The 13,407-nt window shown below is 44.0% G+C and overlaps 1 protein-coding gene across 1 annotated transcript in view; it reads left to right on the plus strand.

Moving 5' to 3' along the window:
- Nucleotides 1-13,407, plus strand: part of LOC146863454 (coagulation factor XI-like) — a 138,712-nt gene that overhangs the window by 109,805 nt on the left and 15,500 nt on the right. The window contains exons 4-5 of the mRNA XM_085643175.1: nt 9,319-9,431; nt 11,057-11,098. Of these exons, the coding sequence (XP_085499301.1) occupies nt 9,319-9,431; nt 11,057-11,098 (155 nt within the window). The remainder of the gene's footprint in view (nt 1-9,318; nt 9,432-11,056; nt 11,099-13,407) is intronic.

Here is a 13,407-nt window from a genome sequence, read left to right on the forward strand (position 1 = left end):
ATCACCACCAAGCTGCAGAGGAAACTCCAACGGATCCAGAACGCTGCCGCAAGACTCATCCTGGACATCCCCCGCCACCACCACATCTCCGGACACCTGAAAAAACTCCATTGGTTACCCGTCAACAAGCGGATCACCTTCCGACTACTCACCCACGCACACAAAGCCCTTCACAACCTCGGACCCAAACTCATCAACAACCGCGTCTCCTTCTACACTCCCCCGCGCACTCTGCGCTCCACCGGACAGGCCCTGGCAGCCGTACCCCGCATCCGCAAAGCCACCGCCGGAGGAAGATCCTTCTCTTTTCTAGCAGCGAAGACCTGGAACTCTCTGCCCAGCCACCTTCGCGCCATACCTGACCACCTCTCCTTCAGAAGGCAGCTCAAGACCTGGCTCTTCGAGCACTGACCCCCCCCCCTCCCAGCGCCTTGAGACCCTTGATAGGTGAGTAGCGCGCTTTATAAATGCGATTGATTGATTGAAGGTGATGTAATTAATGTTCCCTCATCAGAGTACCTCTACAACCTCTCTGTGGCATCCTTCCAGCACTGGAACTTCCACAGACCAGGTTTCCTGGAAGAAGCAAATGCTGCCCAGGCAGCGCCCAAGTGAGCGAGTTTGCAAATTTGAGGTCTGGATTCACTGTAAGAGCCTCAACCCTCCCAGCTCTCAAAATACCTTGAGGGAATAGCACTGTTTCAGCCTACCCAGCCACAACCTTGTGAATGACCATGAGCTATTGTCCTCAGCCTTGCTAGAGTTGGGTGGGCAAAGCTGCTACACTTACAGGGCACCATTCCAATGTTCTGTTCTGTTATCCTATGCAGATTTGTAGCGTGCACTATTGCCCGGGAGGGTATTCTAGTATCCTCCATACCCACCTGGGTATAGAATGTGCTAACATCTGCGAGGGTATCCTAATATCCTTGATACCCTCCCAGGTGTAGAGCACACTATCACCCAAGAGGGCATCCTAGTATCCTAGATGGGAGGGTATCCTAGAATCTTTTTGTTACCCTCCCTGGTGTAAAGCACACTATTGCTGGGGAAGTATCCAAGTATCCTGGATGAGAGGATATCCTAGTATCTTGGATACCCTCCAGGGTGTAGAGTGCACTATCGCCTGGGAGGGTATCCTAGTATCCTAGATGGGAGGGTATCCTATTAACTTGGATACCCTCCCGGGGTTAAAGTGCACTATCACCCGGCAGGGTATCTTAGTATTCTGGATACCCTGCCGGGTGTAGAGGGCACTATCACCCGTGAGGGGATGCTAGACGGGAGGATATCCTGGTATTTTGGATACCCTCTCGGTGTAGAGTGCACTATCACCCGTGATGGTATCTTAGTATCCTGGATACCCTCCCGTGTGTAGAGCGCACAATCGCCCGGGGGGTATCTCAGTATCCTGGATACCCTCCTGGGTGCAAAGCACTCTATCACCCAGGAGGGTATTCTAGTATCCTCCCGGGTATAGAGCACACTATCGCCCGGGGGTATCCTAGTATCCTGGATACCCTCCCGGGTATAGAGTGTACTATTACCCGGGAAGGTATTCTATTATCCTCGTTACTCTCACGTGTGCAGAGCACACTCTCGCCCGGGGGTATCCTAGTATCCTGAATACCCTCCCGGGTGGAGAGCGCACTCTCGCCCGGGGGGTATTCTAGTATACCCAATACCCTCCCGGGTGTAGAGCGCACTATCACCCGGGGGGTATCCTAGTATCCTCAATACCCTCCTGGGTGTAGAGCGCACTATCACCCGGGGGGTATCCTAGTATCCTCAATACCCTCCTGGGTGTAGAGCGCACTATCACCCGGGCGGTATTCTAGTATCCTGAATACCCTCCTGGGTGTAGAGCGCACTATCACCCGGGGGTATTCTAGTATACCCAATACCCTCCCGGGTGGAGAGCACACTATTCCCCGGAAGAGTATACAAAGGTAACTTGCTATTCTGGACTGAAATAATCAGCTACTTGTGAATCACTGCAGCATTCTCTATTTGTCTCTGATGTCATCAGCGCATACATCTCCCAACAATGTAGGTGACATAGTTTTAGAGATGCTGGCCAGGGGAGACAGCTTTGCAGTTCTTTTGTTACTTGTTACTGCTGTGTTTGGAATTCTAAATGGATAATTGAAAAAAGCATTTCTCCATTTCACCTTTTAACGTTAGTCATAAGTCTCACCTGGAAACACCTGTAGGAGACCCAAGTTGATTAGAAGTGGGTCAATCTTGTACACACAAAACGGGCAGAGTGAGTGGTTTGGTGGCTGCTTCAAGCCACTGCAGGCTGAGCTTAGGTGGTTGGCACCGCTCTGTGCCTCTTGGGCCCAGTGCCTTGATCTGTGGAGTGCAGGTGCACAGTGCAGCATGCTCTGAAGTAGAGGCCGAAAGGAGGCATTGTTAAAGTGAATAAGCCTCTGTGACTAGGGCGTAGCTTCAGGGGTGCTAAACCCCCACAATAAATGTGTTTTCTGATAAATAGTTGGATACAGGTGCTTTCAGTCGAATATTGTGAGATGCCAGTCGGATTTCAGCAAGAATTTTACATACACACAGGCAAAGATGCACACACACTCTCTATTTTGAAAATCCTCAAAAATACTGGTTATTTAAAAAAAATATTTTGTTTTCTCACTTAGTACTCCTACGAGTCCTACCACTCCACACTCCTCTACCTTTCCACTGCCTCTTAGGCCCCTCTCATGCACCCTGCTTGTCGTATAATGTATATAAACATTATATGCCAGTCTGATTGTCGGAAAATCTAAAGCTCACAACCACCCCCCTAATATTATTGACCAAGTTATGCCCCTGTGTGTCACAGCATCACTGTTCCTTCGACTGACTTGAATAATGATACAGTGTTCTGCATATTTTGTGGCTCTATAAATTTAAACCATAACAGCTATTCACCTGTGCTCACTTTTTCAAAAAGGCTCTCTTTATGCGTGCAAGAGGGAGGGTGGCAGTATGTGATGTAGCCTAACGGCAAGAGCTGCAATCCATGAAACTGGATAACCAGGTTCAAGTCTCGGCATCAGTTCAACATCCTGTGGCTGTGGGTAATTACTTGCCCACACTGTATCTAAAAACAAAAAAAACTACAAAATCTGACGTTGTGTTGTGTAATTTAGTGCTGATGTAAAGTCCTCTAAAGCCTTTGGGACAATTTCATGCTATATAAAACTGCAAAGAAAATAAGAATTTGCAATGCAATAGGTCTCGTCTTTAGGACCTTATACGTTTTTAGCTTTGGAGCATATTATCTAGGGTGCCACAACATTTAGCATTTTTTAACGTGGAATTGTTTCATTTTTTTGTGGCAGTTTCATATAGCGCACACTAGACATGAATGTTTTGGAGCGCTTAACATCAGCCCCAGTTACATTACACAAGACGTTGGGTAATGGTGCCCTGTCTGAGGTCCAATCTCATGAGCAGGAGAGCCTTGCCTTGCCAACATCTCTGCTCTTGGAGGTGTGGGGGATGGGAGGTTGAATGACTGTAATGCACCCCTGTCTTTTAAACAGCTGTTTCAGAAGCCTTGCAGATTCATGGAACAGCTGTCTTAGTGGATCGCATGTTTTTTTTTTTACTTCGAAAGGGAAACAGGCTGATGCAGTCAAACGTGATGACGAAGCGATCGCACTACACATGGAGCTCTGCAGAAGGGGCTTGAAGCCGCTAACCTGTGCGGTCAGCTATAATAAGATGCAGCCTGGTGCCAGCTGTTTCTCCTTTGAATGGGGAACAGGGAGCAGTTGTAGTGACCCACAGAGTGGGCAGGGGTGCAGGCGGTGCACAAGATCACAGCGCTCTCCTCCTTACTAATGTAAGACCTCAGAAGCGAACTCTTCCTCTGCTCGTCTCACATCTGCATCTGCATAACAGCGTCAGAGAGTCCACGGGGTGATTGTGAAATGTATGGCCTTTCCAGCAGCAACACCTTCCTGCACATAAGCAATCAAAGGCCTTTTGCTGTTGCAGCACACATGGAAACAGCAAAACAAGGAATGCTCCTGTTTAAGACCAGGTTTTCCGTCGTCTTAATGTTGACGCTGCACCATATTTACGCTGCCCTTGTAAATATGGAGCAGCGCCAAAATCAATGGGTGTTGTGTTGAAACGCCCACCGTAACACCTATTGCCCACCCCTTTCACGTGAAGAATAGTGTGCAAGGGGGCCGTATTTACAAGGCAGCGTTGAGCCACATTAAGTGGCTTAATGCTGCCTTGTAAATAATGCGAAGCACATATCCCCACAGGAACATCATTGAAAGTGGCGTTCCTGTGGCGATAAGGGCTTGTAAATATGCCCCTTGGTGTTTGACACACACAGCATAACAGCAACCATAATGGCTTATGCAAAATTGCCCAATTAACCTTAGACAGGGCTGATATATCCTAAAGCCACTGTATGCAGCAGCCTTTTGATGCCACCAAAAATAAACTGTAGAGGGTGCCAGGTTACAGCAAAGGTCTCAAAATGACTTGTTTGCATGGCAAAAGGGAGTGTCCATGTAATAAAATATAATTTAGCCTGGGACACTGAAATCCAGCTCTGGAGCCGACTTCGCTGTACTGTGGAACTTGATCAATACATGTAGAGATTCCAGAACATATTGCCACTCCTTCAAAGTGACCACCTGACTAAAACACTGGTGTAGGTGCACTACTATTGCCGACATATAATCTAAACTGGACTCTCCAAGTAGCTCCTTTATGGAGTGAACAGTGTACAAAGTCAAGCGGGCACGTTGCGCCTGAACCTTTTGAAATACAATATTTTTGGATATATTTGAAAGTGAGAGACTGTGGTGTAACCTACAAAGCCACCTTGGAACTGGGCAACTGAGCTCAGTAATTGTGCCTTCATAAAAAAAGTCACTAAAACAACGCAAAAAAACAAAATGAGGATGAGCAATTTACCTAAAAAAAAAATAGGAATGCTGATAATATTTTTTTTTTTAAATCAGACACAGCGTACCGATGGCCGACCAGCAGGAACTATGAACGTTGACCAACCAGAATTAACAATGGGTGAAATCGCCTGTGTGGGAACCAAGCACCCAAAGGCCGGACGAAAACAAAACATTATCCACTAGAAAGCAGAGCTTTCTAAAGGACAGTGAAAGTAACCAATTAAAAGCCAATAGGATGGATGGAAGCCCATAAAGTGATTACACCATGTCTTGCAGACAGCCCATGCACGCTGCCTAGGCTCGACCTAAAAAATAATGCTGGTGGTAGAGCTCTTCTGTTTGCAGACCTGATGTTGTGAGGTAATTAATTTTCTCAACCATGGGTTAAAAATGGCTGCAACACCTGTGTATGAGCTAAGAGCACTGGCTGTTGGATTTTCTGATACTCATCATTGAGGTTTTAGGGTATTAACTAGAGGTAAGGTAAATACTGTCTCACTAAGCAGTCATGAGCTTATGCCTGGTAGCTAAGCAACAGGCTTTCCTTGGACAAATTCAAGCAACGTTTTTGATTACCACTAAAATATCAAAATACTCAAACAGCAACATTCTCAAACTCAGGGGCATATTATCAAGACAGGCGATGAAATTATTGCTGCTTTGGCAGCAGAAAACAGCCGCTAAAACGGCGATAATGGGCTTGATAATATGCTCTATGAAATTCCAACTGAAGCCCATGTTAGATGTGAAGGACGTCTAACCTGATCTTCAATTGGAATTCCATAGAGCATATTATCAAGTCCATTATCGCCATTTTAGCGGCAGTTTTCAGCCGCTAAAGTGGCGATAATTTTATCGCGTGTCTTGATAATATGACCCTAATTTTTTTTTAAAGAAGTGTAACAGGCAAAGCATGACCAAATAACAAATTCATATAGGAGGAACAGTAAGAGATAACTTTTTAAAGAAAATACCAACAAAGTTCAGAAGCCAAATTATATTTTACGGGCATGGTGATAGGGACCTAGGCACCTTTTCAGACTGTAGAGGAGCACAGGCCACTGCCTACATTTGTCACTTCAATCAATAGTTTTAGTTTTACCTTTGGATAAAGTCTCTCGGGTGAAGGTCAAACTTCTCCAATGGTGCAGGCAGGACACTGAATCCTCAGAGCTGAGCATGAGTAATTCAGGGGTATGCTGCCACCTTCAAATGTGAACCAAACATCTGAAAGTGGGACTAATTTGAAATAGATGATATGAATAGGGATAACCCGTGTGAAGAAGATCTACATTGGGTTGTACCAGATACAACTTGTCCACTCGTAAGAGCATGGACTCCCTTGGTATTCCAGATGAATTCTCTTGTATTAAAACACTCATTGAGGGCATGTAACGGTAGAACTAAGTCTGACACCCCTGGTAAGCATACATTTAATAGAATTGGCCACGGCTCCATAATTGATTATATTTTGGTCAGTATAACATCATGGAACAGGGTAGTTGACTTTAAGATTGTGTTGCGCCACGACAGTGACCACAATGCACTAGTTTTATAATTGCCTACACTAATCCCTGAGAGTACCGCCAATTTGGCTACACCAGCTGATGGCAGATGGCAGATGACAGTTTCCTGCTGCTAAAGCGGCGATAATATTATCGCCGTTTCTTGATAATATGGCCCTAAGAGAGGTGATGAATTTACCAGGGCAGGGAGACTACCATGGCTTACTTACGTCAGGAACACCCTTACACTCATGGGTCTGGGTAACCTTTGGGAAAACCCAGAAATGACATGTCCCACAGTCCCCAGGAAAGAGCTAAAGGGTCGCTGCTGGGAGAATAAATTGATCCAGCTACAGGGGAACCACTTAATGGGAAAAATCACCGTGGCCTTTATGGAAATTAAAGAGCAGTACATACTAGAGCCAGCATTTAATGACATCAAGCCGGCTGCCGCAAGGAAGCTCTATTTACAATGTAGGCATGGGGTATTGCCACTGCATGCTTTTACGAACAAATGGGCGAGCACTCACACACTGGGCTGCCCGGCCTGCAATAGCGCAGAAGAATCTGAATACCACGTGTTCTTTCTCTGCATTGGCTACAAGAAAGCAAGAAACGACGGCTGGTCCAGATATGCAGAAATGTGGGAACTAGGCAATGCTCAGAGGCCTTCGGGCTACTGGGATATGATGCTAGTCTCCCCGTAGCTTTCTTGGTGGCGGGCTTCTTGTTTTCCATGTGGTGTACCCGAAGAGTTTTCCTAAAAATGTCTCCCAAAGATGGTGATTAAATCTGCACACACCTTTTTTTTTTAAATGTAAGGAATTTTATATGAATTGTATGTTTATTTTAGTACTATTTTAATAATGTATCATATTTAAGATGAGCAGGACCATCAAGAAGTAGAACTGGAGTTTAATGGTTTATAACAATGTTTTCTAGCCTCCTCCCTGATCGAAGTTAATTGCCAATATTTGAACTTTTCATCTACTACTCAAGGCTCTGTAAATTCCCTATTATGTATTGCTCAAGCACTTTAATGCACCCAGTTATGCTGCTAATAATTCTCCTATCGACTGAAACTAGCACTTTACACAATTACACATATTATTGTTTGAATAGTTGATCTGAGAGCTACAGCAAGAGCAGAAATATATCCTGGTACTGCAAAGTGAACCTATGTACTGCACATACAAGTAATTGCAGACTGTGATTTCAGGATTGATTGGAATTAAATTTTTTGTAGGCTACATCATGTATTTAGTATGTAATGCCACTTGATGTTTGTATATCTTTTTTAATTGTTTTTAATATAAATCGAATGTTAAATTTTTCTTTAAAATGCTTTTATGGTCATATTGACAGAAATAAAATTTTATTGACTGACTGGCTGAAATATGAAACTATCTGTGTCACTTTGCCGAGGGGATCACTCTGCCTCCCTTTCTCACTGTACATTAGGGCTTTGCCTTTTTTCACTTGTCAAAAGCATGTAGCTGGACAGGGCTGAAATCCGAAGCTGGGCACGGAACCCTCTTATTGGATTTTTGCATAATCTTGAAACCTTTTTCTAGCCCTTCAGAAGTTGAAATGACCGATTCTTCAGATGCTGAACGTCTTCCTTCTTATCTGTTGTAAGCGTCTGAACTGCCAGGGCCACTCTTAGGCTACCAGTTGAGGGACAGTAGTGGGATATTGGTTCAACCATGCTTTACATCCAGGGCCGAGCCAGAGTACTTTCCAAATGGTGGGCTGGTTCTTCGCCGGTTCTTCCAAAGGATGCAGGTGTCTTTTATCTCCTATGGGCTGTAAGATGGTGGCTGGTTTGACTCCTGAGAAGCACTTCCACAGCTTGGGTTTGGTCCTTTCTTCAGGCAGACACAGAGGTGTGTTCTTCTCCAAGTCCACTTGTGTTTCGATGGTACATAAGCCTATGCGAAGAAAGCTTCAAAATTCATCTCTCTTTTTTAGCACTTCCTGTAACATTCATGAACATCAAGCACAGAGAGTGTTATTCTGTGCTGGCAGGAAACCAGTGCCACCGTGCAGAGCTCTGTCACCGCTGGCCAGTTAGAGAGAATCTCCCGGTCTCCACCAGTGAGAAACCCTTTCAACTGGTTTAGTGCCAAGGGTGTCTTCTGGGGTGTAAAGAGTCACCCTGGCTGTGGGCACTAACAAACATAGGCTCTCTCTTGTTTTTCTCCCTGGCTTTTATAAGTCATCTTTTTTTTCCTCCATTGCGTCCGGTTTTGGGATGCTTCTACATTCCCCATCATGGGCTTGGGTGTAAATAAGGGGCGCCCATCAAGTACAATGCTCTCTCTTACCTTAGCTATGTCATCAATTACTTTTTAACATATCTGTAGTGCTTTCCGGTGCAAGCAGTCTGTTCTTGAGCTGTCCCAGCTGTTCACTATGGTGTGACCTACTCAAGAAGGGATGGACGTCTTCCACTAAATCTTGACTTGTTGTGTCTGCTATGTGCCTTTCTGGGCTCTCCATGTTACAATGTAGTCGTTTTTTTCATATACAATGCTCTGGTATTTATTTATCTGGTATTTATAAAGCGCAAGCAAATCACCCGTAAGGGTCTCACGGCGCTAGGGGCTGTCGGGGAGATTAAGTGAGCTATTGCCCAGAGTCACATGATACTGAGCTGATCTGCCTCCAGCGTTGGGGTTCGAACTGTGAGCCCCGCGCTCCGGAGTCAGTCGCCCTGACCGCTGCGCCACACCTGGTATGGAGGCATGTGAGCAATAGCGCTCATAAATTTCTCATCTAGCTCTCCTATTCAGACCCGCTAATCACAATTCCAAGATTCCTTACATTTCTATGTTTAGCAGATATTGCGAGTAACACGTTTTTTTCTTTTCCAGGGGTACCTGCTACCCAAAGAATGTCATGAACCTCCCAAGCCCTGATAAGCTGGATCTTGTTCCGAATGTCACATCTGGATTCCCTCTGAGGAAATGTGAGGGGGATATTCAAGGTAATGAGAGTCCTTTGGATTGCTTTGATTGGCCCTTCCCTTCACTCCCATTCTTTTTATGCCTCTTCTCACAGTGCAAGACCTTCTGAGTCACTTACATGTTTGCCCTAATCTTTTTTAATGTATTTGTGCAAATTTCCAACAATTTATTTCTAATAAAATCTCTCGTTCCTTGAAAGTCAAGACCCCGCAATCTAATAATATCTAATCTCTCGCGCAGCTATAAACCACACCACCCATATTCATCAAAAGCATCCCGCTCTAAGATCAGGATCGAAACACAAAGGCAGCACTAAAGTAATTATAAAATAAAATCAAAAACACTGGCACTGAAGGGAGCGTCCCTGTGTGTTGAGGTGTTCATTGTGAAAGAGCAACATGCAGTCACTCAAAATGAAGTTAACCAGTGCCTTAAGTAGGCTGACCCACTGCCCCATGCTGGATGCTGTAGTGGGTGGAAGCAACATATGAATGACACAATAACAGACCAATGGATGAAGAGAGCTGGCTGAAAGCCCCTTTTAAGTAAGTATATTATGCATATAATATTAGTAAAATCAAAAAGTCTTGGCTAACACTAGACCTAAAAAAAAAATTATATTTCTTAAAAAGCATTGAGACATTATAGAAACAGACATCCTTCAACACTCTGCTGCCACATGGGTTCTTTGTAGCGATGAAGCGCATGCATCAGTGTCCTATCTTAAGCTTACTTTTGTGTCCATATGCCATGAACTAAGCACTAAAATTACCATTTTCTCACCTACTTCAATCCCTCTGTCTCCTCTACTGCAGTGGTCTGCTATCAGTCATGCTTCCACACCCTGAACTGCTATTACTTCTTTCCTCAGATTCACATATCATTATTCCCCACACGAGTCAAAAAAAGTTAAAAACTGTATTCAAAACTCTGATTCACAAAGTCGAGAAATATAGAATGTTCTATGAGAAGAAGTCATTTTATGGAAGCACAAGTCTGCTAAGTGATGGGTATTTCTGCATTCATCAGTGATCCTGAGGAGATTGGGAGTGGATGTCTTCAAGGAGTGGTTAATGATAGTAGGGTGAACTACCACACGTGTGTACCTTTATAGATCCTAGCCCTTCCATGTACTTCTAAACTTACACCTGAATCCCTTACATGTAAGAGGTGCTACACATATGAAAAAGGGCACAGGACATATCATACATTGTTTTCCATGTTAAGATAAAGTTCACATCTTCAGGATATTCTTTAATGAGAACACCCCATGCTCAGTGGCTTATGGAATGCACGTCATTTTAATTATTGTAGGGATACCGGGTATGACATTTTTTGGGGGCCCATTTATACAAATTTGAATTTCATTTATGGTGGCCTGCTAATCCCAGCCTGCCTGATTTCAAACAATGCTAAAGTATATGGTAAACAAGGTCACAAACATCTGTTAAAATATGTCTTACCCAGGACCCAAAAAAATCCTTACGATGACACTGGGTGGAGGGGTGGGTTGTAATCGGGAATTTCACTGATTGTAGGCATACACCCCCCTGTGCTGGAATTACCAGCCATCTGTTGTGTCCATGGAGGATTGATGTGTGTTTCAGTCTTACAAAATTTTGTTGCATTGTTGTGTCTTCAACAGGGTATGTGCCACCCCTCCCGACTGAGATCCCCGACTCTACTTGTAAGTACATTTTGGTCATATCAGTCCTACTTATCACGAAGCCCATGTGCCTCCCTCTTTCCCTTCTCAGTGCCCTTCCATCCTGGGGTGTAATGAAGGCCCCTGCAGCCACTGCAGTGCAGGAGGCCCCGCATATATCAAGGGTCTCCATTCAGTCTATCAAGGGCCCCATTCAGCCCAAAGCCAATGAATATCTGGGAAATATGAGGGACTTAGGGACCCCTCGTCAGATTCTGCAGAGGGGGGCGCCATTTTGCACTTTAACGCAGCTTCCATGTCACTATCTCATCCCTCTCACATCTGTCTGGGTCCTCTCCCCAGCACAGTGCCAGTTGTGTTCACACATCAGACACCTTTGGCTGTGGATTGTGAATCAACACACTGGGGTGATTTATTTAATTTTTGACATTTTAAGGGTATTTCATTAGAACAGCACTGCATAGTGTCTAGGGATTTCAGCTGGCAACACATGTTTACAGGGAAAGTTAAGCTGTAGCCAAGCTGGCACTGTGTGTGTTGGGGGGGCAGTGTGGCAGGAAGGGTTCAGCAAGGGGAGGGGCGAGAAGGAAGTTGAGACCCATTATCTCAGGTTAGCAGCAGGTGGTTTCATTACAAAAACAAAGAAAGGTGAGACATACTGAGTGGCAAGCAGAGCCCTGATCAAAGAAAACAATGATAGGAAAGGTCCTTGGAAGAAGACCCAGGTCTGGTGCAGGAGTATTTTAACTTGTTAAAAGCCAAGGGCACGTTCAATAGACAAGGCACAGTATCTCATTTACGAATGAGTTCTGCCAATCAGAAATAACTTTGTGAAATGAAGCTGGTGAAACTTGACTGATTAAAGGATTTCTAGGAAAACATTGAACCCAAATTGATAAATATGGCTAAATGGTTAAAAATAAAGCAATATAAATAAGCAATCAAACCCACAGTGAAATCCCTTGTGTAACTTAAAAAAATAAGAAGGAATAAGTACTTGCAATACATAAAGTAATAGGAACTGAAAAAGAAAGTGTGAGAAAATTAAGATCAATCTATGAAGGAATTGCGCACGTCTAAAAATAAGAACCGTCTAGGTAGGAAGTGGGCATCTCTAGGGAAACCAAGCATTGGCAAAGTCAAGAGGCCTGGCTTTAATGTGCTGCACCCAGCATTCTTACAGCCACACCGCTCACCTTCACTGGAATGCCAGAGTACTTTTTTACCTTTTGTTTACTGGGAATACTATTAAAAACTAAGTAGAGAGACTGACCTTGAGCTCAACCAAGAGTGCATAAGAAGAGGAACCAAGCATTTGAGAGACAGTATAGAGTGGAATCTGAGATCTGAGCTACTCAGGACAAGTGCTAGCAAGTCCAGTGTTCTAAACAAGACCTATTTACTCACCCGTAACCTGTTGAGGAAGTAAAACTTGGATTTAACAGATGCGAACTGGAATAAATTAAGCAATAAATGTGGCATATGCATTTTGTACAATCCCAAGATGAAATAAGATATTTAATTGAGCCAAACAAGAGTGCATTCCTATAGTCCAAACAGGATGAGTTAGCTGCTTGAGCTTGCTGATATACGCCCAGAAGACTAGAACAGTGTTGATTGTAATACCAACTTTTTGGGGGATTTGCCAAGAGCAAGTGACTGCCACACCAAGGACTAGGCCTAAGTATGAGTCCCTGGAATAAACACTTCCATTTTATCTGCGCTCAACTTCAAATGGAAATTGCTCTTCATTGATGTGATTGCGGCAACCATTGTGGTAGTTTCAGAGGCAAAATTAGTTTCTACCACTTTGTTTCAGTAGTTGAATATCTACAAGGAGAACAAAAAAGCAATGTAAAAGAACAAAATTAAAGCAACTAAAGAGGTTAAATATAACTTTAAAAATAAGTTTCCATTGTTTTACTCTTGAAAAGAAAAAACAATTCAACAAAATCAGCAGACATGAAATGATGAATGCACACAATGAAAACAAGACTTCTTTAGCACCACCTGAACTACAGCTCTGTGACAGAAAGTCTCCCAGTGTTATACAATGTATAGCCCCTTCCAGTCGTGTGAGTCAAGGGGTTCACAAAGGGAAGTTTTCCTACTGTAATTGTCAGTGTTTCCAACGTAAACTCCTTGCATTTTTCAGAGAGTTCACAAAGTAAAATCTCCTCCTTGTATATTTGTCACAGAGCTCAGAATGTAAAAGCTGACTTTCAGGGTATTCAGGCAGAGCAGTCAAAGGCTGACTCAGTCAGAAGTGGGCGAGAAACTCATAACTAAGTAATGCACGAAAAAAACACACAATGAATCAATTTCCAACC

This window comes from Triturus cristatus, chromosome 2_2 (genome assembly GCF_964204655.1).
Source record: "Triturus cristatus chromosome 2_2, aTriCri1.1, whole genome shotgun sequence".
NCBI classification, from domain to species: domain Eukaryota; kingdom Metazoa; phylum Chordata; class Amphibia; order Caudata; family Salamandridae; genus Triturus; species Triturus cristatus.